This window comes from Nycticebus coucang, chromosome 11, assembly GCF_027406575.1.
Source record: "Nycticebus coucang isolate mNycCou1 chromosome 11, mNycCou1.pri, whole genome shotgun sequence".
Taxonomy (NCBI): Eukaryota; Metazoa; Chordata; class Mammalia; order Primates; family Lorisidae; genus Nycticebus; species Nycticebus coucang.
In genome coordinates, this window is record NC_069790.1 from 113852975 (window position 1) to 113876319 (window position 23345).

Here is a 23345-nt window from a genome sequence, read left to right on the forward strand (position 1 = left end):
TGAACACATTTGCAAACCACGGCATGACACAAAGGGCATTTATGATATGAGAACTGTACCAGTTCTTCCTGGGCATCACAGAGCATAGAGATCTACTCCTCCCTTCAAAAAATACAACTACAGAGCTCAAGACTAATAGTATCAAACACACAGACAGAGGAGGGATACTAGCCTTCAGAGGGAGATAAAGACAGTGATCCTAAGGCAGGCAACATTGAAGAAAGCACAGGGCCATTTGGTTTTCACTGTATTTATGCACCCAGAACAGCAGTTTGACAGCTCTTATGATCTGTGTTACAAGGGTCCTGGGTTGACTGGTGAGCCATCTTCATGGTAATGTTTCTTACCCTCTCTCATACAATAAGAATAGTCATATCCCTGCCCACCACAAACCTCAAAAGAGATATGGCACCAAAGTAGCCTACCTGCTTTCTCTGCCACAGCCCCTCACAGATGTAACTTCCTCTGTAATCTCAGAGGCTGTTTCCTGAAGTAAATTCATGTGATAAAGCACAGAAACAAAGACAAAACATTAAGGCAAATCTCCGTTTCCTTCCTCCCTTCCCACCTCCCTTCCTTCCTTTCTTCACTTCCCTCCCAGATTCCATCCTCCCTTTTTCCTTCCTTCCCTCTTTTCTTTTCACTTGTCTTTCTTCTGCCTTCCTTCCACCACTCCCTCTTTCATTCCTTCAACAGATTATTTACTGATAGCCTGACATGTGGACAGAAACAACTCTTTAATTTAGAAAAGAAGACTTTGCTATATGCAGTTTAGAAGTAAATTTGTCCCAGGTAGACAGGGACAGAGGAGGCAGAACTAGCCTCCAGAGGGAGATAAAGACAGTGTATTTGCTACATATGATTTGGGCCATGAAGACAGCATGCCCCTCAGAGGCAAATCATAAACAATGCACAGAGAAGTGCATTGCAGTTACTGGAGGTAAGACATTGTTTATATACTTGCCTCTGAGGGGGGATGCTGTCTTCATGGCCCAAATAATTTGGAATAGTTTTCAAAGTTCTTTCCTATTTAGGATTTTGACGTAGGCTAATTCCACTTAACGCTCTTCACTTCTCCCTCCTTCCCCCATGTTAGTCTCTTACATGGCTCTCCTCTCTGGACCTGAAGCTCTGTGGAGGATCGAGCCCTCTTCTCTGGCTTTGCATGCCCCTCATGCCCCATACTGATGTGAAAGGTGGGAAATACTCCTTTGTTTTATGGCATTATCTTCATTACCTGCTGTATCTTATCTTGACTACTCTATTCCATTCAAATAGACAAACCAACATCTTTTTCCCTGAATGAAACAGTCATTTTGAGGGCTGCATAATTTCCTCTTCAAACAAAACAAAACCAAAAAGATAAAAATCCTATATCATTGTATCTGTCTTTGTGGAAGAACTATGCAGTAAAAATTCCACAGTTGACCACCTCCCTACATTGATCACCTGCTTACGTTGACCTAATTTTCATAGACTGGATATACACCACATGTAACCAAGGGAAGTTTGTTATGTTGACCACCTCTGTATGCTAGGCAGTTTGTTACAGTCCCTTGGGTGGTCAACTTTCAGAGGTGCTATTGTATTTGCCATTTGGGGGTTTGTAAAGTGGTCTTCATAATTATGTATACGTATACCACGTATAATTTAAAAAACATAGATCCTTTTGATCTCAGATTAATGATTGCCACTCAAAGTTTTTAGACTTTGTGGATAATCTGCCCTACTATGTGCTCTTGGATTCCAGGCATGAAGGGAGCAGGCTCACCCAGCCACGAGAGGAAAACACTCAAGTTTGCATATCTGATTTGTGTCCTCAAGAAACCCAGGAAAGTTTCCTGATTATAGCTTTACAATTTGGGCAAGACATACATTTATACATTGGGATGCATCTTAAAGTTTGAGTCTTTGCTGCAGAAAAGCAAGCTGTATCTCTCTCCCTTTGGGCCACATGCCCCAATGTTTCCTGCCAGCACAGATTTAACATATTGTCTACTTATTCCTCCCTCAGGAAAACGTTGGTAACTATCAATCCAAGTGTCTCTACCTTTCTCTCCCTCTTCTCTTATTCCTTGCTATGTTTCTCCAGATTTCTAAGAAATAGAAAAATATTCAGTGTTCCTAGAAAGACAGAAAAAAATGTGGATGTCCCAAGGCCTCTCTGCCTCCTGGTGCATACTAGTTCAATTCCCAGCAACCTCGCCCTCTCTGGGAAGATCTGTCCTGTCCATGGGGTGGTACAATAGAATTTGGAAAACTCCTCTCCCTGCAAATCATCTTATTCCAAATTTATTCAATGTGCAGGATTCCATGAGGTGCTATGAGGATCACATCTCCTCTTCCCATCATTGCCTTCATTTTACTGTAGAAAGGCTCCTTTCCCTAGCCATAAGCAACCTTCCAGGTACAGCCCAGGGCTGTCCAGATATGTTATAAATTAAAACAGCATCATTTTCAGGTAAAGGAGAAAATAAAGTTTAGTCTTTTTTTTTTTTTTTTGCAGGTTTTGGCTGGGCCTGGGTTTGAACTCGCCACCTCCGGCATATGGGGCCAGCACCCTACTCCTTTGAGCCACAGGCACCACCCCGTTCAGTCGTATTTTAATCAAAATCATTATCTGCCATCTCACTTAAAGGTTCTCTCCTCTCCCCATTCTGGTTCCAGCGATGGGAATGAGTCAGAGGAGTTCTACTCTTCTCACTGTCCTTTGCCTATTTGCTCCACTGTTGCCAGTTCCTGCCTGGGGCTGTGAGAAAGGAAGTCAAAAGCGAAGGGAGGTACTGAACTAGGGGTGATGTGATGTAGCTGTTCAATGACTTCCAGCAGACATCCAAATACTGACTGTGATAGGCAGAAAAATGCTTCACAGTGCTTAGAACCTGATGATGGAGACAAGATTCTGGATTATTCACTTGGGCCCGGTATAATCCAAAGGGAGGCAGAAGGGTCAGAGGTAAAGAAGCAATGTGACCAGGACATCAGAGGTCAGAGTGATGCCACTGCTGGCTGGGAGCTGTGAACCAAGCAATGAGGACGGCCTGGAAAAGCTGGAAGTGGCAAGGAAAGGGATTCCCCCAGTGGGGCTCCCAGAAAGCCCACAGTCCTGCCACCACCATCATCACAGCACAGTAGGACCCATTTTGGACTTGTGATCTTCCCCCAGGGCTGTAAGGTAATAAATTCATGTTGTTTTACACTGCTAAATTTGCTGTAATTTGTTATAGGAGCCATAGATTCATGACTCATGACGCCCTCGTGAGACACTTTATGGGTTTTCCAGACCTCCATAGCAGGATTCCAGACAACGCATCTTTCTTAACAGCAGTGTTTTTCAACCCAGGTTGATGTTTGCCTTCCAGTGGGAATTTGCCAAGGTCTACAGACATTCAAAACCACTATGCAGGAGGTGCGTCACTTGTATCTAGTGGGTAAAGGCCAGAGACACTGCTAAACATACTACAGTGAGGCCCCCACATCCAAAAAAACTATCTTGTCCATAATGCCAATACTGTGAGGGTAAAAAACTATTTCTAAAGCAAGCAGCTCTTTGACATTTTATAAATCTCTTTCCTGTTCAACAAACAGCAGCCTTCAAGAAGATCCTTTGAAAATAACTCGAGGCTGGTAAACTTCAACAGCACATTCTGGGAAGGGAAATCATTGCCCTTTTTTGCTTCTCCAAACAGGAGAACTTCAGGCAGCCCTTATATACCCATTGTGTTTGCTCAGCGACCACAGGTGGGGCCAGCAAGTCTCTATCCTTTAGATTCCACAGGCAAGAGTCAGGCATCCCTCTCTAGACTGACATTGCCCTCCAAAACCAAGGCAGTGGTTTGCAGCAGAGGCAGTGTTGTCCCCCAGGGGACATTTGGCAATGTCTAGGCAGAACCTGAGCAGGGCAAGGGGGAAGAGGGAGTGTGTGCTGGCATCTAGTGGGCAGAGACCAGGGTGCTGCTAAACATCCTACAGGGCACAGGACAGGATTTATCAGAGATTAAACAAAGATTTATCCAGCCAAAATATCAATGATGCTGAGATTGAGCAACCTGGCTTCAGGAGATCCAAATTAGGTTCTCCCAAGAATTTCCAGATGCTCTGCTCAGGTAGCAACATAGGTAGGGAAGCCTCTGAGTCAGGAGCTGGTTCTACCAAGTGTCTTAACTCTGCCAGAGCTTCTCTGGGCTGCTCTCAACCTCACTTGTCTTTTTGTCTGGGAAGGAAAAGAAAGCATTCTAGAGAAAAGAATAGTAAAGTATAGGAAAAGCTGCTCTCCTGCTCTCCTTAGGTAGGTGAGAGGTGAAGTTAGGAGCCTCTTTCTAGATTCTCTAGAGTAAGTGCCCTCTTATCATGAACTATATTGAACCTGGATGGTTTAACAAAACCTTCAAAAGCCTTGGGTAACATCCATGACTGTTATTTGCCTTTCTTAAGACACCTAGGGCCATTGTTAGGGCTTAGAGATTTCCCTGTTAACCAACTCTGCTGCGAAGCTTTGTAGGCCAACATTTTCATCAAATAATGAATTTATTTCCAGAAAGTTTCTTTCACACAAATTTGAAGAATTTAAGTGGGTAAGGACAAATTCTAATGCATGTATCAGACAAAAGACAGACTAAGAGCAGAGTGGAGTGATTTGTCCAGTTATTATTTCAACTAATATTCCCCTCAAATGTTACCTTCTTACAGAAAGCATCTCTGACCGCAGTGATTAAGATCACCTCACCAGCCTGTGCCCAGTTTCTTCTCATTTCCTCACTCTATCATCTATTTTTTGAGGAATTGCAGAGCTGTTTTCCAATGTACCGTTTTACGCTCCTGCCAGCAGTGCACAAGGGTTTTCATTTCTTCACATCCTTGTCAACATTCATGATTCTCTTTTATATTTTTTCCATTCTAGTGAGTGTGAAGTGGTATCTCATTATAGTTTTGATTTGCATTTTTCTAGTGACTAATGATGGACATTTTTCATGTGCTTATTGGCCATTTGTATGTCTTCTTTGGAAAAATACTGTATTCAAATTTTTTGCCCATTTTTTAAATTAGGTTTCTTTTATTTTTCGGTTGTAAGAGTTCTTTATATATTCTGGATACTAAATCCTTATCAGATACATGATCTGTAAATTCTTCCATTATGTGGGTTGTGTTTTCACTTTTCTGATCAGGCCCTTTGAAGCACAAAAGGTTTTAATTTAAATAGAGCCAAATTTGTCTACTTTTCCCTCATTGCTTGTGCTTTAGGTCTCATATATTAAAAAAATCTAATCTAAGGTCACAAAGAGTAACACCGATGTTCTCTTACATTTAAGGCTTTGATCTATTTGAGTTAATTTTTGTATTCACATGCCATTACTTGACATGTGAATATTCTGTTGTTCCTCCCCCCTTTGAAAGTCAGTACTTTATTTTCATTACATTTATCACATCTGAAATTATATCATTTATTCATTTATTATTTGCCCTGCTCAAATCTTGTCACTCTCCTTCCTACCACCCACCCACCCCACATACATACAAATTCGATTGTTTAGTTTATAAAGACATAAACTTGCCTCATTTATTATTTATCTCTAGGGACATAGTGGGCATGTAATAAATACTAGGTGAATGAATGAATAAAGAGGATTCGAGTTTCCAGTTATGTTGAGGAACAACTGCCATTATATGTGTATATAAACTTTAGTGTAAATAATCACTTCATTTAGGGTAAAAAGATTGTTGAATACTGCCTAAATGACACTTTATAACCATTGCCTGGATTGGATAAGAAAAGCTTAATTAAGCAAGTAATTATAAGCAAGTTTTTATTTAGTTAGTTTTACTTAGTTTAATACTGGAAGACAGGTATTAAAAAACATAGGTTATTCACCGAGGGGGGAAAAAACAGCAATTCAAACCAAGTATAAAGAGACTATCTGAGCCTCCTTACTTGATAATGACCTCCAGTAATGACCTTGACAGGTGCGTGGCCTTAGGCCTCATTTCACTCACCTCCCCATGGAGGAGGAGGGTGCCAGCTCAGCTCTCAAGGCACCCGAAGTACTTGTATTCTTCTATTCTGATATTTTGGACTCTTTAACAACAGTCTACTTCAGGAAGGTAGTTTTTATTTGCAATGTTCCTTGCAAAAATAAATACTAACCAATCTGTTAATAAAAAAGATGCTTGATTAAGAGATGAAAATTGTCATGAATACCAAGAATCAGAGATCTCTCTACTAGCATAGGTAAAGCTCTTAGTCAACAACCTAAAATAGAAGAGATTTTAAAGGTTTTCCCAGGAGGCTATCATTTAGAAAGAAAGAGCATGACTGCTCACTAGTGGTTGAGTTAAAGAATTGCTCTGTTTAGGGAGAGGAACATATTAGTTCCATCTTGTGGTGAAAACTGTTAACTGAGCTTTAGAGTTATCACAAGACATGCCTGGAACAGGTCACAACCTATGTTTTTTAATACCTATCTTCCAGTATTAAACTAAGTAAAACTAACTAAATAAAAACTCCTAGTTAATGGATCCTAGTCAAGGCTGAATTCTGTGTTCATCCTAAAAGGAGACACAGATTTAACAAGGACATATTGATACTGAAGAAAAAGTGAACAAATTGTGAAAGAATTTCAATTATTAATTTGAGATACAATCTTCAACCTGGAACAGGTCATTTCAACGCTCCAAAGTCTACAAAAGACAGAGATGTAAATGTCTATGGGTGATCATGAAGTTGCCAGAAAAGCAATACCTTTATTTTTCTGAACTATTCCTGCAGTTATACTATATAATGCATATGCATATGATATTGAAGATTGTATCTCAAATTAATAATTGAAATTCTTTCACAATTGTTCACTTTTTCTTCAGTATCAAAGTGTCCTTGTTAAATCTTTGTCTCCTTTTAGGATGAACACAGAATTCAGCCTTGACTAGGATCCATTAACTAGGAGTTTTTATTTAGTTAGTTTTACTTAGTTTAATACTGGAAGACAGGTATTAAAAAACATAGGTTATTTCAAAACTTGAATGTTTGCACAATTTTGAAGATATTTGTAGGACTTTGATGTTTCAGTGTCACTGTACTAAATTTCCAACCCTATATCACACCATGGACCACCTGTTACACTGTAAATAGGAATTGACTAAGGTATACTGAACAGTGGGAAGTTACCTTCACAGAATCTGAAATCAATCAGCCATTTTAGTGTATCACAATTTTCATAATGATTACAAGCCATCAATTATATTCCTAGAAACTAATATTCTAATACAGAAAAGAGGACGAAAAAGTCCTATGCCAGACAGTTTTCCCTGTTGACATTTTATAACTATTTGTGAATGCCTCTGCAGAGAAATAGTGTTTGTCAACCCAATAGGCCAATTATATGATAACAATCTTTGCTGCTTAGCATAAACAAAGCTTTTTTTCTCTGAGATGATGTGAATAAGTTCATTTCTTTCATCTGTTTAACAATGCTCCTTTCAATTGTGATTAAGCCAATCACCCTCAGTCTAGTGAACAGACTGCCTTGGTTTGTGTCCAATTCATCACACAATGCATCATGGGGAAGTCCTGCTCATGGTAGTGAGCACTGTGTCCATGACATCTTCAATTTTTACCTCCTAGCAGAAAGAAGTTTCTGCTAAATAACAAATGAGTAAGTGTAAAGCCTGTATCTTACATAACTTGCCACATGGAACTTAAGGCTGATTGCAAGTCCAATAGTACCACCATTCATCCAAGGAACATTATCCCATTGGCACATGAATTTGCTACAATAGATTTACCTCTGTTAGTTTATGGACGAAGGGACTGTAATGAACTGGTCAACACACAAAGGTGGTCAACATAAGGAACTTGGCCTAATGTACTGACACATACATGTGGTACATGTCCAATCTATGAAAACTGGGTCAACTTAAAGAGGTGGCCAATGTAGGGAGTTTAGAAGTTTGTCCAAAAGTTTCCTCTATTCACAAAAATTTTTTAATCACTTCCTGGTGTTGGGTCTCTCGTGGGCCCACTGTCCAAATATTTTCAGTCTTATAAAAATTCTCAGTGTAATGGTGATTAATAGAACTATTTATCACATGTAAGTATTACTAAATATGTATTTCATCAGTGAAATAGTGTAACCATTTTAAAATCTTTTCACATGATTTTTCTTTTAATGTCTTAGCCACATTTGCCATTGACCAACTGTATTTCTGGTTACATTTTCATTGGCACGTGCTTCTATGGGACACACATAGAATTGGGACACACAATTTCTGCTGCATTCAATAGATTCTCTTCTACAACTTGATATTTGTGAAGAATTTGATGTTTCAAGCAGATTTTTCATTTAAATACATGACTGCCTTATTTTATAAACAACCAAGACAAACCTTGTTGACATTTCAATTCTCTTTTTTAGCCCTTTGGGTTAAAACACATCTTTTCCATGTTCCTGATGTTTGTTCTTACAGTGGTTTGTTTGATAATGGCATCTAGGCTGTTTTCTTTAATGTCATCCTTTGCCAAATAAGCACACAGGAATGATCTTCAATTTACAAAGAGGAACATATGACCTTCTCAGTCTATCTTTTTTTCCCTACTTTTCATAGGGATATGAGTGAAAGAAACATGCTGCTTTTCCAACACTAAGTAATGGGTATGACTTCCACCAGCCAAAAACCCAGTTCTGCAAAATATTATAATTATTTTCTATAATTCAACCTTTGGATCTGGTCTCCATCCATCTGAAGAAGGACATTTTAATCTTCCTTTGAAAGTCATTCAGTAAATCCCACAGTACAGCAAACACCCCTTTTTCTACTAACCCAGACTGAACCCTAGAGCCCATACCATAAACTGCAAGGGCAAGTGCCTGCAAAGGTCAGTGGTTCTCAATGGTCCCCTCCCTGCTCCATATCAGAACCACAATGGGGAGCTTTGAAAATGCCAATGTTTAGCTTTCCTTTAGAACAATTATTCAGAATCTTTGAGGGTGAGACACGGGTATGAGTGCTTTTTAAAAACCCTTTGGGTCAAGAGGTGAAGCAAGATGGTGGACCAGAAGTATTGTTCAGCTGAGCTCTGCTAGAACAATTAGAGAAAAGGAGAGAACCCAGCCATACTTAGGATGGTACCTTACCCGGAGTCAGCAAAGAGAGCACAGCAAGCAGGTGGTGAGCTGGATACTGAGTGGTGGAAATCTGAAGAATTAGGCAAGTGATTGCAACCCACTGGGATTGGCTGCCCCCCACAGTGGTTTGGGATAGGAGGAAGCTTTTATGGAGTTTTCAGTTGTTGGAGGAAGCTGTGCATTGAGTGGAAAGCTTGGAAGAGTGAGCAGACTTGAACAGTATAAAGCAACAAGATTGGAACACCAGTTGGAGTGAATTGTCATAAGTTTAGTGGCTGGTGAGGCAGTGATATTGAGAAGGTCTTTGTGGCCAGGTGGCTGCCATTGTGGGGAAGTCATGAGAAGGTCTTAGCATGGGCCTAAAGCAGGGCCATCTTAATTCCACCTGCCAGGATTAGAACTCCACTCTTGGAACAGGCTGAGGAACTCCCATACCCCATGGGAACTGGAGTCTGGGAGCACCGAGACACCTGCCCCTGAAGGATTCTTGTAAGCTTTAAGATCCCAACCCTGCAGGGTGTGAATGCTGAGAAACAATCAGGGGATCACCGAAGGCAGCTAAGTTTGGAATTAAGGACCACAGAGTTTGTTGGCTATGCCACCTGTCTCCTATAAAAACCACAGCATCACCTGGTGACATATTGCAATATATTATCATCAAGAGCAAAGACTTCTGTTTATTTGACTTTGCTCCAGCTGAGACCACTTTAAGACCTAAGCTCTGAGATAAGGTAATTTGAAGCAAAGGAGGCAGTGAGAAGGAAAAAGGGGGGCAAGGAGGTGAAGAAGAAAGAACACATGAGGAGGAACCAATAGAAAAATTCAGGCAACATGAAAAATCAAAACAGAGGAACTCCTCCAAGGGACTAGGAGGCAGCTACTGCAGAAGACTCCACCTATAAAGATTTAATGGACTTGACAGAAAGCGAATTTAAAATATGGATGATAAAGACAATAAAAGGAATGGATGAGAAAAGACAGAACCAAAAGTGAAATGAGAGATATGTAGAATATAGAAAGTATATGGCAGAGCTTAAGGAAATGAAGGAGACAATCAGGGAATGTAAAGATGCAGTAGAAAGTATCAAAAAGAGGTTAAACCATGGGGAAGAAAGAACCTCATAGCTAGAGGATAAAGTTTTAGAGTTAACGCAGGTAGTTAAGGAGGCAGAAGAGAAGAGAAGACAGAACAGATGCTTAGAGAACTATAGACTCCATGAAGCATTCAAACATATAAATAATAGGGATTCCTGAAGGAGAACAAGATTGTTGCAAAGGAATGGAAGACCTACTGGCAACTAACATAAATGGAAACTTCCCAAGTTTTACTGAAGACCCTGACACACTCCTTTCAGATGAATATTGAACCCTGGGTCATCTAAACTCAAACAGAGCCTCTACAAGACACATTGTAATGAACCTGTCCTAAATTGAGATGAAAGAAAAAATTCTGCAAATAACCAGGAATAAGCACCAACTGACCTACAGAGGCAGAGCCATTAGGATGACAGTAGACTTTTCAACTGAAAACTTCTAAGCCAGAAGACCATGGTTATCCACCTTCAACATTCTTAAACAAACAATTTCCAGCCCATAATTCTGTATCCTGCTAAACTAACCTTCAAAATTGATGGAGAAATCAAATCTTTTGTGGGTATACTAGCATTGAGGAAATTCGCCATAACAAGACCAACTCTACAGAAAATATTTAGACCTATTCTCAACACTGACCATCACAAAGGACCATCAGCAAAGTAAACACTTAGAAGCTAAAGGTCAAAACTTAGCTTCCACAATAGCGCAAGGGATAAAACTAACCAAGGGACTTTCACAAAATAAGATGAATAGAACACCACACTTACCAATTCTCTCACTGGACTGAAATGTCAATGGACTAAATTCAACACTGAAAAAGCACTGGCTGGCTGACTGGATAAAAAAGCACAAGCCATCCATATGCCATCTTCAGGAGACACACCTAGCCTTGAAGGACAAATCAAGACTCAGAGTTAAGGGATGGAAAACAGTATTTCAAACAAATGGAAATGAGAAGAAAGGAAGGATTGCAATCTAATTTTCATATACAAGTGGATTTAATTCAACTAAAGTTAAGAAAGACAAAGATAGATACTTTATACTGGTAAAAAAAGACATTTCAATTTTAAATATTTATGTACCAAACTTAAATGCTCCCAGATTTATGAAACAGACCTTGATGGGTCAAAACAATATGATATCCCATAACACTATAATATTGGGGACTTTAACACCCCTATGACAGAACTAGACAGATGCTCTAAACAGTGACTAAACAAAGATACAAAAAACCTAAATGTGACCCTAGAACAATTATATATTGTATATACATTATTGTATATACAACACTGTATATGTCTAGATTAATAGACATATACAGAACACACCATCCCAAAGCTAAAGAATATACGTTTTTCTTATCAGACCATGGTATGTACTCCAAAGCAACCACATTCCTGGATGTGAGAACAATGTAACCTAAATATTGTATGCTCATATTAATTTGAATAAAGTTTTTTAAAAATCTACCACAGTCTTGGATACATATCAGACCTCAGCAAAATTAAAAGAATAAATTATACCTTGTATCTTTTCAGACTACAAGGCAATAAAGGTGGAACTCAACTCCAGTAAAAAACATTCATCCCCACATTAAGACTTGGAAATTAAACAATCTTATGCGGAATGATAGTTGGGTTCAGGAAGAGATAAAAGAGGAAATCATTAAATTCCTCAAACATAACAATGAAGACATAAGTTACGAAAACATGGGATACAGCAAAAGCAGTCTTAAGAGAGAAATTTATTTCTGTAGATGCTTACATTTAAAAAACAGAAAGAAAGCGCATCAACAAACTCATGAACCATCTTATGGAATTGGAAAAAGAACAATCTAATCCCAAACCCAGCAGAAGAAAAGTGATAACCAAAATTAAATTACAGATGAATGAAATTTGAAAACTAAAGAATCATTCAGAAAATTAATGAAACAAAATGTTGATTTTTTTTTGAAAAAAATAAATAAAATTGATAAACCTTTGGCCAAATTAATGAGAAACAGAAAAGTAAAATCTCTAATAACCTCAATCAGAAATAATAAAGGGGAAATAAACAGATGTCACAGAGATACAAGAAATCATCTCTTGAGTACTACAAGAAACTCCATGCCCAGGGACTTGAAGAGAAACTTCTATAAAGAAGACAGGCACAAAGTCTACAGACACATGGAAAAATGTTCATCATCCTTATACATCAGAGAAATGCAAATCAAACCACTCTGAGATATCATCTAATCCCAGTAAAATTAGCCCACATCACAAAATCCCCAAACCAGAGATGTTGGCATGGATATGGAGAAAAGGGAACACTTCTACACTGCTGGTGGTAATGCAAACTAATACATTCCTTTTGGAAAGATGTTTGGAGATTACTTAGGGATCTAAAAATAGACTTGCCATTTGATCCTTCAATTCCTCTACTAGGAATATATCCAGAAGATACATCATGTTATAACAAAGATATTTGCACCAGAATGTTTATTGCAGCCCAATTCATAATTTCTAAGTCATGGAAGAAAACCAAGTGCCCATTTGATCCTTCAATTCCTCTACTAGGAATATATCCAGAAGATATATCATGTTATAACAAAGATATTTGCACCAGAATGTTTATCGCAGCCCAATTCATAATTGCTAAGTCATGGAAGAAAACCAAGTGCCCATCAACCCACGAATGGATTAATAAATTGTGGTATTTGTACACCATGAAATATTATGCAGACTTTAAAAAAGATGGAGACTTTACCTCTTTCGTGTTTACATAGATGGAGCTGGAACATATTTTTCTTAGCAAAGTATTTCAAGAATGGGAGAAAAAGTATCCAATGTACTCAGACCTACTATGAAACCAATTTATAGCTTTCATATGAAAGCTATAACCCAACTATAGCCCAAGAAGAAGGGGAAAGAGGAGAGGGAAGGGAGGGAGGAGGATGGGTGCAGGGTGGATAATTGGTGGGACCACACCTACAGTGCATTTTACAAGTGTACATGTTAAGTTTACTAAGCATAGAATATAAATGTCTTAACACAATAACTCTAAGAAAATGCAGTGAAGGCTATGTTAACCAGTTTGATGTAAATATTTCAAATGGTATATAAAACCAGCACATTGTTCCCCATGATTGCATTAATGTACACAGCTACGATTTAATTAAAAAAAAAAGAAAGAAAGAAAGAAACTCTATGACAATGTGAAGAAAATGGATCAATACCTGGAAGCACACGCTCTCCCTAGACTTAATCAAGAAGAAAAAAATCTCTGAACAGACCAATTTCAAGAACTGAAATTGAAGAAACAATAAAAAAATCTCCCAATAAAATAATGCCCTGGTCCAGATGGATTCACACCAGAATTTTATCAAACCTTCAAAGAAAAGCTTATGCCCATGCTGCAGAAATTATTACAAAACTTGAGAAGAAAGGAATCTTCCCCAACACATTCTACAAAGCAAATATCACCCAGATACCAAAACCAGGAAGAGACCAAACTTAAAAGGAGAACTTCAGACCAATTTCACTAACGAAATTAGTGGATTATGGATGAAAACTTCTCAAGAAAATCCTAACCAATAGATTACAGCTACACATTAAAAGAATGATTCATCAACATCAAGTAGGTTTCATCTCATGGATGCAAGTCTGGTTTAACATACACAAATCTATAAACATAATTCACTACATCAACAGAAGCAAAAACAAAGACCATATGATCCTCTCAATAGATGCAGAAAAAGTATTTGATAAAATTCAGCACCTTTTTCTAATTAGAACATTTAAGAATATAGGCATAGGTGACACATTTCTTAACCTGATCAAAGCAATCTCCAACAAACTCACAGCTAATATTATACTGAATGGAATAAACTGAAAACTTTTCCACTTATAACTGGAACCAGATAAGGTTGTTCTCTATTGCTGCCACTATTCGACATAGCACTGGAAGTTCTAGCCAGTGCAATCAGGCAAGAGAAAGATATAAAGGGCATCCAAATGGGTGCAGAGGTGGTCAAACTCTTGCTCTTTGCCAACAATATGATCTTATACTTAGAGAACCCTAAAGACTCAACCACAAGACTCCTGGAAGTGATCAAAAAATACAGCAATGTCTCAAGATACGAAATCAATGTCCACAAATCAGTAGCCTTTGTATATGCCAATAATAGCCAAGATGAGAAGCTAATTAATCAAGGACACGATTCCCTTCACAGTAGCTTCAAAAGAAAACATGAAATAGCCACAGGTGCCACCCCCAAAATATTTTTTCTTTATATCCTCATGAGGTTTTCTGTTAAAGAAATTTTTATTTTTTACTTTGTAAACTTTTACCGGAGGTGGCAGGTTCAAACCCGGCCCCAGCCAAAAAAAAACTGAAAAAAAAGAAAAAATATTTTTGTGCTTTAAGCTGAATGTTATTACAAAAGAGTCTAAAAAGTTTTTTTAATTCAAAAGTTAATAAAGTAAAAAAGTTACAGTAAAAAAAAAAAAAAAACATTAAATACCCAGGAATATACCTAACAAAAGAGGTGAAGGACCTCTACAAAGAAAGTTATGGAACCCTACGAAAAGAAACAGCAGAAGATATTAACGAATGGAAGAACATACCATGCTCATGGCTGGGAAAAACCAACATTGTCAAAATGTCTATACTACCCAAAGCAATCTACAGATTAATGCCATCCCCATTAAAATATCATCATCAAACTTTCAAGATTTGGAAAAAATAATTCTTCATTTTGTATGGAACCAGACGACACCCCGTATAGCTAAGGCAATTCTTAGTAATAAAAACAAAGCCGGGGGTATCATCCTATCAGACTTTGAGCTATACTGCAAGGTCATAGTGCTCAAAACAGTCTGGTATTGGCACAAAAATAGAGACATTGGCATTTGGAACTGAATAGAAAACATGAGATGAAACTAACATCTTATAGCCACCTGATCTTTGATAAATAAGAACATACACTGGGAAAAAGAATCCCTATTCAATTGAGAGAACTGGATAACCACATGTAAATGTCTAAAAACTGAACCCACACCTCTCACCACTTACAAAAATTGGTTCAAGGTGGATAAAATATTTAAATCTAAGGCAAGGTAACTATAAAAATCCTAGAAGAAAGTGTGGGGAAAACACTTGAAGATATCAGCCTGGGGGAAGATTTTATGAAGAAGACTTCCGTGGCAATTACAACAAAAAAGAAATAAATAAATAGGACTTAATTAAACTGAAAAGCTTCTGTACAGATGAAGAAACAACAACCAAAGCCAACAGAGAACCTTCAGAATGGGAAAAGATATTTGCATATTATCAATTGGACCAAGCTCGATAACTAGGATCTATAGACAACTCAAATTAATCAACAAAAAAATACCCAACAACCCTATGTATCACTGAACAAGAGACATGAATAGAACCTTCTCTAAAGAAGACAGATGAATGGCTAAAAAACATGAAAAAACACTCATCCTAATCATCAGAGAAATGCAAATCAAAACTACACTGAGATATCACCTAACCCTAGTGAGAATGGCCCACATCACAAAGTCTCAAAGCTGCAGATGCTGGTGTGGATGTGGAAAGAAGGAAACACTTTTATACTGCTGATAGGACTGCAAACTAATACCACTTTTTGGAAGGAAGTATGGATAATGCTTAAAATACTCAAATTAGGCCTCCCATGTGATCCTGCAATCCCATTACTAGGTATCTACTAAGAAGAAAAATATCCTTTTATCATAAGGACATTTGCACTAGACTGTTTACCACAGCTCAATTTATGATCACCAAAATGTGGAAACAGCCTAAATGATCACCAATCTAGGAATGGATTAATAAGCTGTGGTATATGTACACCATGGAATTTTATGTAGCCATAAGAAAAGGATGGAGACTTTACATCTTTTATATTAACCTGGATGAAGTTGGAACACTTTATTCTTAGTAAAGCATCACAAGAATGGAGAAGCAAGAATCCAATGTACACGATTCTAATATGAAGGCAGTATATGAGCTAATGTGGTGGGGGCGGGGAGGCTGGTAGGGGAATGACCAAGTAGGGAGAGGGGAGGGGAGAAGGGGATGAAGTGGATGGTGTATGGCACACCTCTTGGAAGCGGGACACAATCATAAGAGGGCCTTTAACAAATGCAATCAGTGTAACCTAATTCTTTGTCAATGAATCCCAAACAACAACAACAAAAAAAACCCTTTGGGTCATTCAGATCATTCTAGCATGTAGGCAGGGTTGAAAAGAACAGATCTAAAGCAAAGAGCCAACAATTGGGGCCAGTTATCTACCTACAAAGTTTAACAAGAGGCAGCAGTATCCACCCTGCTGAAATTGCCATGATCCCAGCAGCAAGTGCACCTGAGTCTGTAGCCTGTGAGTGAGTGTGTATGTGTGTCTGTGTGTGTACATGTGCATATATATGTATATATGGTATGTGTATATATATATATACATATATATATACACACACATACATACAAAAATTAGAGAAAGGAGAGAAGGCAGGTTGTGGTAGTCATGGGCGCCTGAGTGGAGAGATGTCACAGAGCTTTCTCGAGAACTCACACATTGTCCTCAAATGACAGCTGACATATGGAGGCCTGGCACCTAGGAGGCATGGAGGGCCAGATGGTGTTGGCCAGGGGACCAGTAGCACCCACGAGAAAGTATGTTTGCAGCGGCATCCAGGGAAATGCAGAGACTCTGCCACCTGTCCCTTCTCCCACACCAGCCAGGGCTTGAAGGGGGAGAGATGTTGTCTCAGGGCCGAGTCCAGATCTTCACAATGCAACCAGATGGGGTCTTGGCTGACTGTGCTAACAGAAAAGGAGAAGGCAAGATTCAAACAAAATATGAAACTAAACTGGACTGAGCAGTAACAACTAAAAAAAAAGATTAGAAAATGTGAAACCTGCTCAAGATACAACTATGAGTTGGGGAAGGGAGATTCAACAGTACAGAGCTTATTGAGCACGAGGATTGAAGGGAAGAACATATTGTGCTTATCCTCCTCCTTGAGTGGACACCACTTCATACACTAATATGTTTTAGTGTTTTCTCAGTCACATTAGACTTACACCCTGCTGTTAGTGGATTTTTCTCAGGATCTCTCCTTCCCATCATCATTGAGGGGACATTTCTGCTCCTTGGTAGTCATGTAGACACTTGGCATAGGGAGGGCAGTGCAGAGTCCATTCCATGGCCACTCCTCTGACCTTACATCACTTTCTAGTCATGTGTCCACACTTTATCCAAATCCACACTTGCAAACTCTCTTTGATATGGCTACCAGACCCCTTACCTGAATCCCCTGACTCCCTGAGCACAAAGAGGGTAGCAGCTCTCCCAAGAGCAGGTGGGCTGCAGGAGGCTCAGGGGCTCTCTTGCAGCTCTGTCTGCTTTTGACATCCCCAAGCAGCCATGAGCAGCAGGCCAAGATGTGGGATCCACTTCACAGAGACTCTCGCCTCCGCTAGTTCTTCTTGCTTCCTTTCCTCTCATTCCTCTCCACCTGGGAGAAGCATTTTCAAGTCTATGCGGCGGTTGCTGAGAGGTAAGTGAAAGAAAAATGTTCCTCCTCACTGTGCATTTTCCCCAATTTGTCTATTCTACATCTAGACCAAAGCTTTTGAAGTTAACAGGTAAGAATTTGAAAATTTTGTTCTTTAGGGAAAGCTTCCCTAAAGAAGAAATGCCTCCATTCTAGCTCCCCAACTGAGGAAATATCATGAAATAAAAAATGAATTGGCTTCATATCACTATAAATATGGCTTTATGAGTGCTATGGAGTTGGTGGCCTGGACTACCAGCCTGCGTAGAGGCTCAGTGCCCGTCCCACAGCCACTGGACACTTCCTTACCACAGCCCCATCTGCTCTTGCCTCTTAAAATCAGAGAAAACCATAAATGGAAAACAATTATCAGAACAATAGAAATCAACAATTATATGTAAGAAAGTTAATATTATTGGGTGGCACCTGTGGCTCAACGGAGTAGGGCGCCGTTGAGTATGGGCGCCTCCAGTATGCTGGAGGTGGTGGGTTCAAACCCAGCCCCGGCCAAAAACTGCAAAAAAAAAAAAAATAATAAAGTTAAGATTATTTACTACAAATTTGTACATGGTAGGACAAAATGCAGCAAAAGATGGGTCTGGTGCTTTAGAATATGTGAAAGTTGCTGATAAATAACTACTTTCCTCAATTAGGAGAAATAACAAAAGTTAAGGAGTCTCTTACAGGAGATGCAGAACTTGTCAAAGAATCCTGTTGTTTTTAGTTTCTGGTTATTATGAACAAAGCTGCTATATGCATTCTGCACAAGTCTCTCTGTGTTGACACAAGTTTTAATTTCTATAAACAATGTTTTCTTAGCTTTGCAAGCTACTGCTTTGTCAAGTGCTATTTCTATTCAAATATGATCTAATAACAAGATTTTTTATAATAATAATACTAATGTCTGACTTCTTCATGTTAATAAAGTTCATTTGGGCTAGAGAAATCCATTTTTATCTTCCCTCCATTTATTGTACACCAGCAAATGAAAACTGGCTCTCAGCTTGGGTGTCAAGAAGACACTAGACATCGGAGGGTGCTAAGAAACTGAAAAGTGTATGTATACCTTGGGGAAAATGGGCAGCCAGGACTCAGCTTCAACTGGTTCACCAGGCAGACACAATGTGCCAAATCTTCTAATTTTTTAAAAGAAGACAAAAATGTTTTGTGGGCATATATGTAATCTTTTAAAATTAAATGTTGGCCAATAAAACACACACAGAAAAGTTAAGTACTGGTGTATCACACCAATGCTATTCAGAATGTTAAACAATTCAGGATAAAACACAATTGCAGGTAAAATTTGGCCCAATGTTCTTTAATTTCTAACTAAGACTTTGGTTCTCAAACCTGAAAAACATGACTTTTTAGCTTTTTAAAAAGAGAGGGGCACACATAACTTTAACCTGAAGCGTACAGAACAAACTATGTATCCAAAACATGCTACCCCTGTAATATTCTGAAATTTTAAAAAGAGAGAGAGAATGCCAGTGCATGCTTGAGCCCCATCCCAGATTCTGATTTAGTAGATTTGAGCTGAATCCTGGGCATCTATGTGTATTTTTGAAGAGCCAGAGTTCATTCTGGTTCACAGACAGGATTAAAAAGTAAGAAACTACATTTCAAGTATCCAGTGTTCAATCACATTTTCCAACTTCAAACTATGTTCCTAATACTCTGAATTCTCCCCAGGCTCAGTTTACCTGATTCTGAGTTAAAATAGTCTTATGGATCTCAGCAAGTTGTAATTGTGACACATACATACACACTCACACAAATCAAACTGAACTTAGGGAGACATTTTTTCTAACCAATTCAAATGGCATCCAATTTTGGCTTTTCTGTATACTATTTTAGGACATCATAATAGCAGACCTTTCTGATCAATTATAAGTAAAAGATGTTTATATATGGGCTGGTGGGAATTTCTTATTCACAAACATAATAAGCATCAAAGTAAAAACATGTCCTAAAGTAAGAGAGATAAGAAAATAAGTGGGGAAGGCAGATAAAAGAAACATTATGTGGATTTTTGCACATAATTTACTAGGTAACAGAAATCTTGTGAGATAAGTAAAAAGGCTATTAGGACACTAAGATTCCTAACCTGCAATTCTTGCCCTGTCAGATGAATATGAACTTAAAGCAAATAAGGTAGAAAGGTGTTGCGCAAGAAACCTATCTCAAATTTCCAACAAGCTCCTGAAAGCCCAAAACAAATGGATCTTTATGAAAAATGGACACAGAGCCAGTAACCAGATCCTCTCATCATTTGCATGTCAAGCTTCTAACTTTCAGTCATGTGACAAGCAAATGGAGAAAAATTGGAAATAACCATTAACTAGGTGGGGGAGGAGGAAGGGAATTATAACAACATTGATTGAGGGTCAAAAGATTGCAGAGCAAATACCAGTTCTTGGTGTAGAAACCTGAAAGTCAAGGTCGAAGAGAGTGGTAATGATGAACATAGATGCCACAGGTATAGCCATACCCAAGTATCATATAAGCTTCACCTTGGTGGTCTCTGGATTAGAATGCATCGTTGGCATCATTGGGAATAGCTTCATTATGGCCATCTATGGGGCTAAGTGGGTCAAGGGCAAACGACTCCCGACTGGCGACTGCATTCTGCTGATGCTGAGCTTTTCCAGGCTTTTGCTACAGATTTGGATGATGCTCGAGAATATATACAGTCTACTATTTCCATTAACTTACAACCAAACCACAGTGTATGTACTCTTCAGAGTCGTCATCATGTTTCTGAATTATGCCAACCTCTGGTTTGCCACCTGGCTCAATGTCTTCTATTGTCTTAGAATTGCAAACTTTACTCACCCTTTGTTCTTCATGATGAAGAGGAGAATCATAGCACTGATGCCTTGGCTCATGAGGCTGTCAGTGTTGGTTTCCTTTTGCTTCAGCATTTCCTTCTATAAAAACATCTTCAATGTATATGTGAATAGTTCGATTCCTATCCCCTCCTCCAACTCCACTGTGAAGAAGTTATTCTCTGAGATCAATATGACCAACCTGACTTTCTTCTATAACCTGGGGATCTTGTTTCCTCTGATCATGTTCATCCATGCAGCGACCTTGCTGATCCTCTCTCTCAAGAGACACATGCTACACATGGAACGCAATGCCACAGGCACCAGGGACCCCAGCATGGAGGCTCACATGGGCGCCATCAAAGCCACCAGCTACTTTCTCATTCTCTACATTTTTAACTCAGTCGCTCTATTTCTTTCCATGTCCAACATCTTTGGCATTTATAGTTTCTGGAATAGTTTGTGCAAAATCATCATGGCTGCCTACCCTGCTGGCCACTCGTTGCAATTGATCTTGAGCAACCCTGGGATGAGAAGAGCCTGGAAGCAGTTTCAGCACCGCATTCATCTTTTCCTAAGAAGACAGGCTTTGTGATGGATGCAGGGAGGACTAGGAGAACTAGTCCAAGCAGCTCTGCCTTATTCTTCATCTACACCTCTCTTATTACTCATCTTTTCTCCCCAAAATTGTTTGGATATTTCCTCTCAGGTAATTGGATTCTCTCATAAATGTGAGACTAAATTTTTAACTTCATATTCTAAGTAGAAATAACTCAGAACTTGAAGATGGACTTAAAAAAGCTCCTTCATCTATAATCATTCATATCCTGCCCTGAGCTCTTTTCCAATATTTCTTCCCCCTGAGCCTTAAGGAGCAGGTTACCAGTTTGGTTTGCCTAGTAGGATCTCTGTTTGTTGTCTTGTTAATTGAGCCTGCCTTAATTTTTAAGGATGTCTTGGTCTGCATGAGAAATTACGTGGTCACCCCACTTAAGACACCCTAGTGACCCACAGTTAGGGAAAGGAGGGTCAGTGAAGAAAAGCCCAGCATGCATCTAAGATGTAGAAAAGGAACAAGAGTAGCTACAGAAAAAGAAGATTCCAGAAAAAGAAAAGGCTGCCTGAAGTTATCAAGTGCTGCAGAGGTTTCAAGGGAAGTGAAGGGTGAAGAAAGGTTTGAGACTTGACTAAAATGAGGCCGTGTATACTATTAGTGAACTGATAGGTGACACCCAGATTCCAGAAATTTCTGGAGAAGGTAATGTAGAAAGAAAGGGAGTGTGTAAAAAACAATAATTTAGGAAGTTGTCTGGAGATAAAGTCGATACAGGATGGCAGGTGCACACACGGCTGGTTAATTAAATGCCTTTTTTCTCCAAATGGGAGAAAGTGAGTTAGAAGCAGAAAGAAAAATGAAAGAGGCCAAAGTAAGTGAATGTGGGTTTTGCCCTATTCTTGCCTCTGTGGCATGCAAGTGGCACCTGTGCCTCTGGCTTTACCAGTTCTGGGTTACCTTGAAGTAAATAATAGGGCAAGAGCAGGTTACCTGGGAGTGGCCATCAAAGAAGGGAAACATTATCCTTTGTTGTTACTCTCCAGCATTGTCTTAAAGGGTTGTTCACAAAATAAAGACACCCCATTCCTTAGATATCATGGAACTCAAAAGTTAGGAATTTGGGTTTTTCTTTTGTTGGGTATTTTTGAATCACACTTACCAAGGAAAAGGTAAAAGGAATGCTATTGATCATACCAAGCTTAGATAGTTCCCAAAGGAAAGTGCATGCCCAAAATCTAAACTCTGAGCCACTGGGCTCTGAAGCATAAACAAAGGGTACCAGAAAATATATATATATACACTCTAAGAGAAAAAGCTATCCTGTTGCAAGGTGACATTAGCACTCATCTGATTAATGCCATCTTTAGAGGAAACTTCACACTACACATTGCCACTATAACTCAACTCAACTTTGAAAAGTAATACATAGATAACATCTTTTAAAATGTGTGTGCATTTTTTGGCACTCTTGGTTTTTCAGAGAAAGTTTCTTACATTCATAATTTTTTTAAAAATCATACACACACCACACTCACAAACACACATTCACATAGATCCCTTTATGGTTCAGACAGTTTGGGACTTCTTTAACTGGAAAGGGAAAGGTTTACAAAAACATACACTTTTGATAGCTTTCTTAAGTGATACTTATTTCTATTGCCAGTGCAGACTGGTATAGTTGTTGTAATAAAACAAATTATATTTTGAAGTTTTATTCCAATTCCTAAGGAATAGAAAAATATACATTTTCATTCAAATAAAATATCCTGATAACAAGGCTTATGTATCCATTAAAGGTACTGTGAAACATTAGCAAAAAATAGCAAAAACTTGACTTAAAGGCGACATTACATTAATATGTACCACACCCAAAAAAGAAAATGTATAATCCCTCTCTATGCTTTTTATGAAGAAATAGCATCTCATTGTCCACAACAGCCTGCAGCAACAAGAAGAAAGCTAACAAGAGCTTCAGGGATGATCACATCCTTGTGAAAGCTGTGAGCCGCCCTGCCTTCAGCTAAATGAAATTCTCTTCAATTCTCTATTCCTTTATGTAAACTTAACTAAGCATCCAGAAAGAACACAATACCTGATCTTCAAATTGGTTGGCTTTAGACAGAAATCAAAGGTCCCAAATGAAAACAAAAACTAGACTGTGCTGGGCCAAAGTTCATAATGGTATGGA

General features: G+C 38.8%; 1 protein-coding gene across 1 annotated transcript; it reads left to right on the plus strand.

Moving 5' to 3' along the window:
- Positions 1-20233: 20233 nt before the first annotated feature.
- Positions 20234-21196, plus strand: TAS2R40 (taste 2 receptor member 40). The gene has a single exon (XM_053608738.1). It carries the CDS (start codon positions 20234-20236, stop codon positions 21194-21196), a length of 963 nt encoding a protein of 320 aa, XP_053464713.1.
- Positions 21197-23345: the final 2149 nt, after the last annotated feature.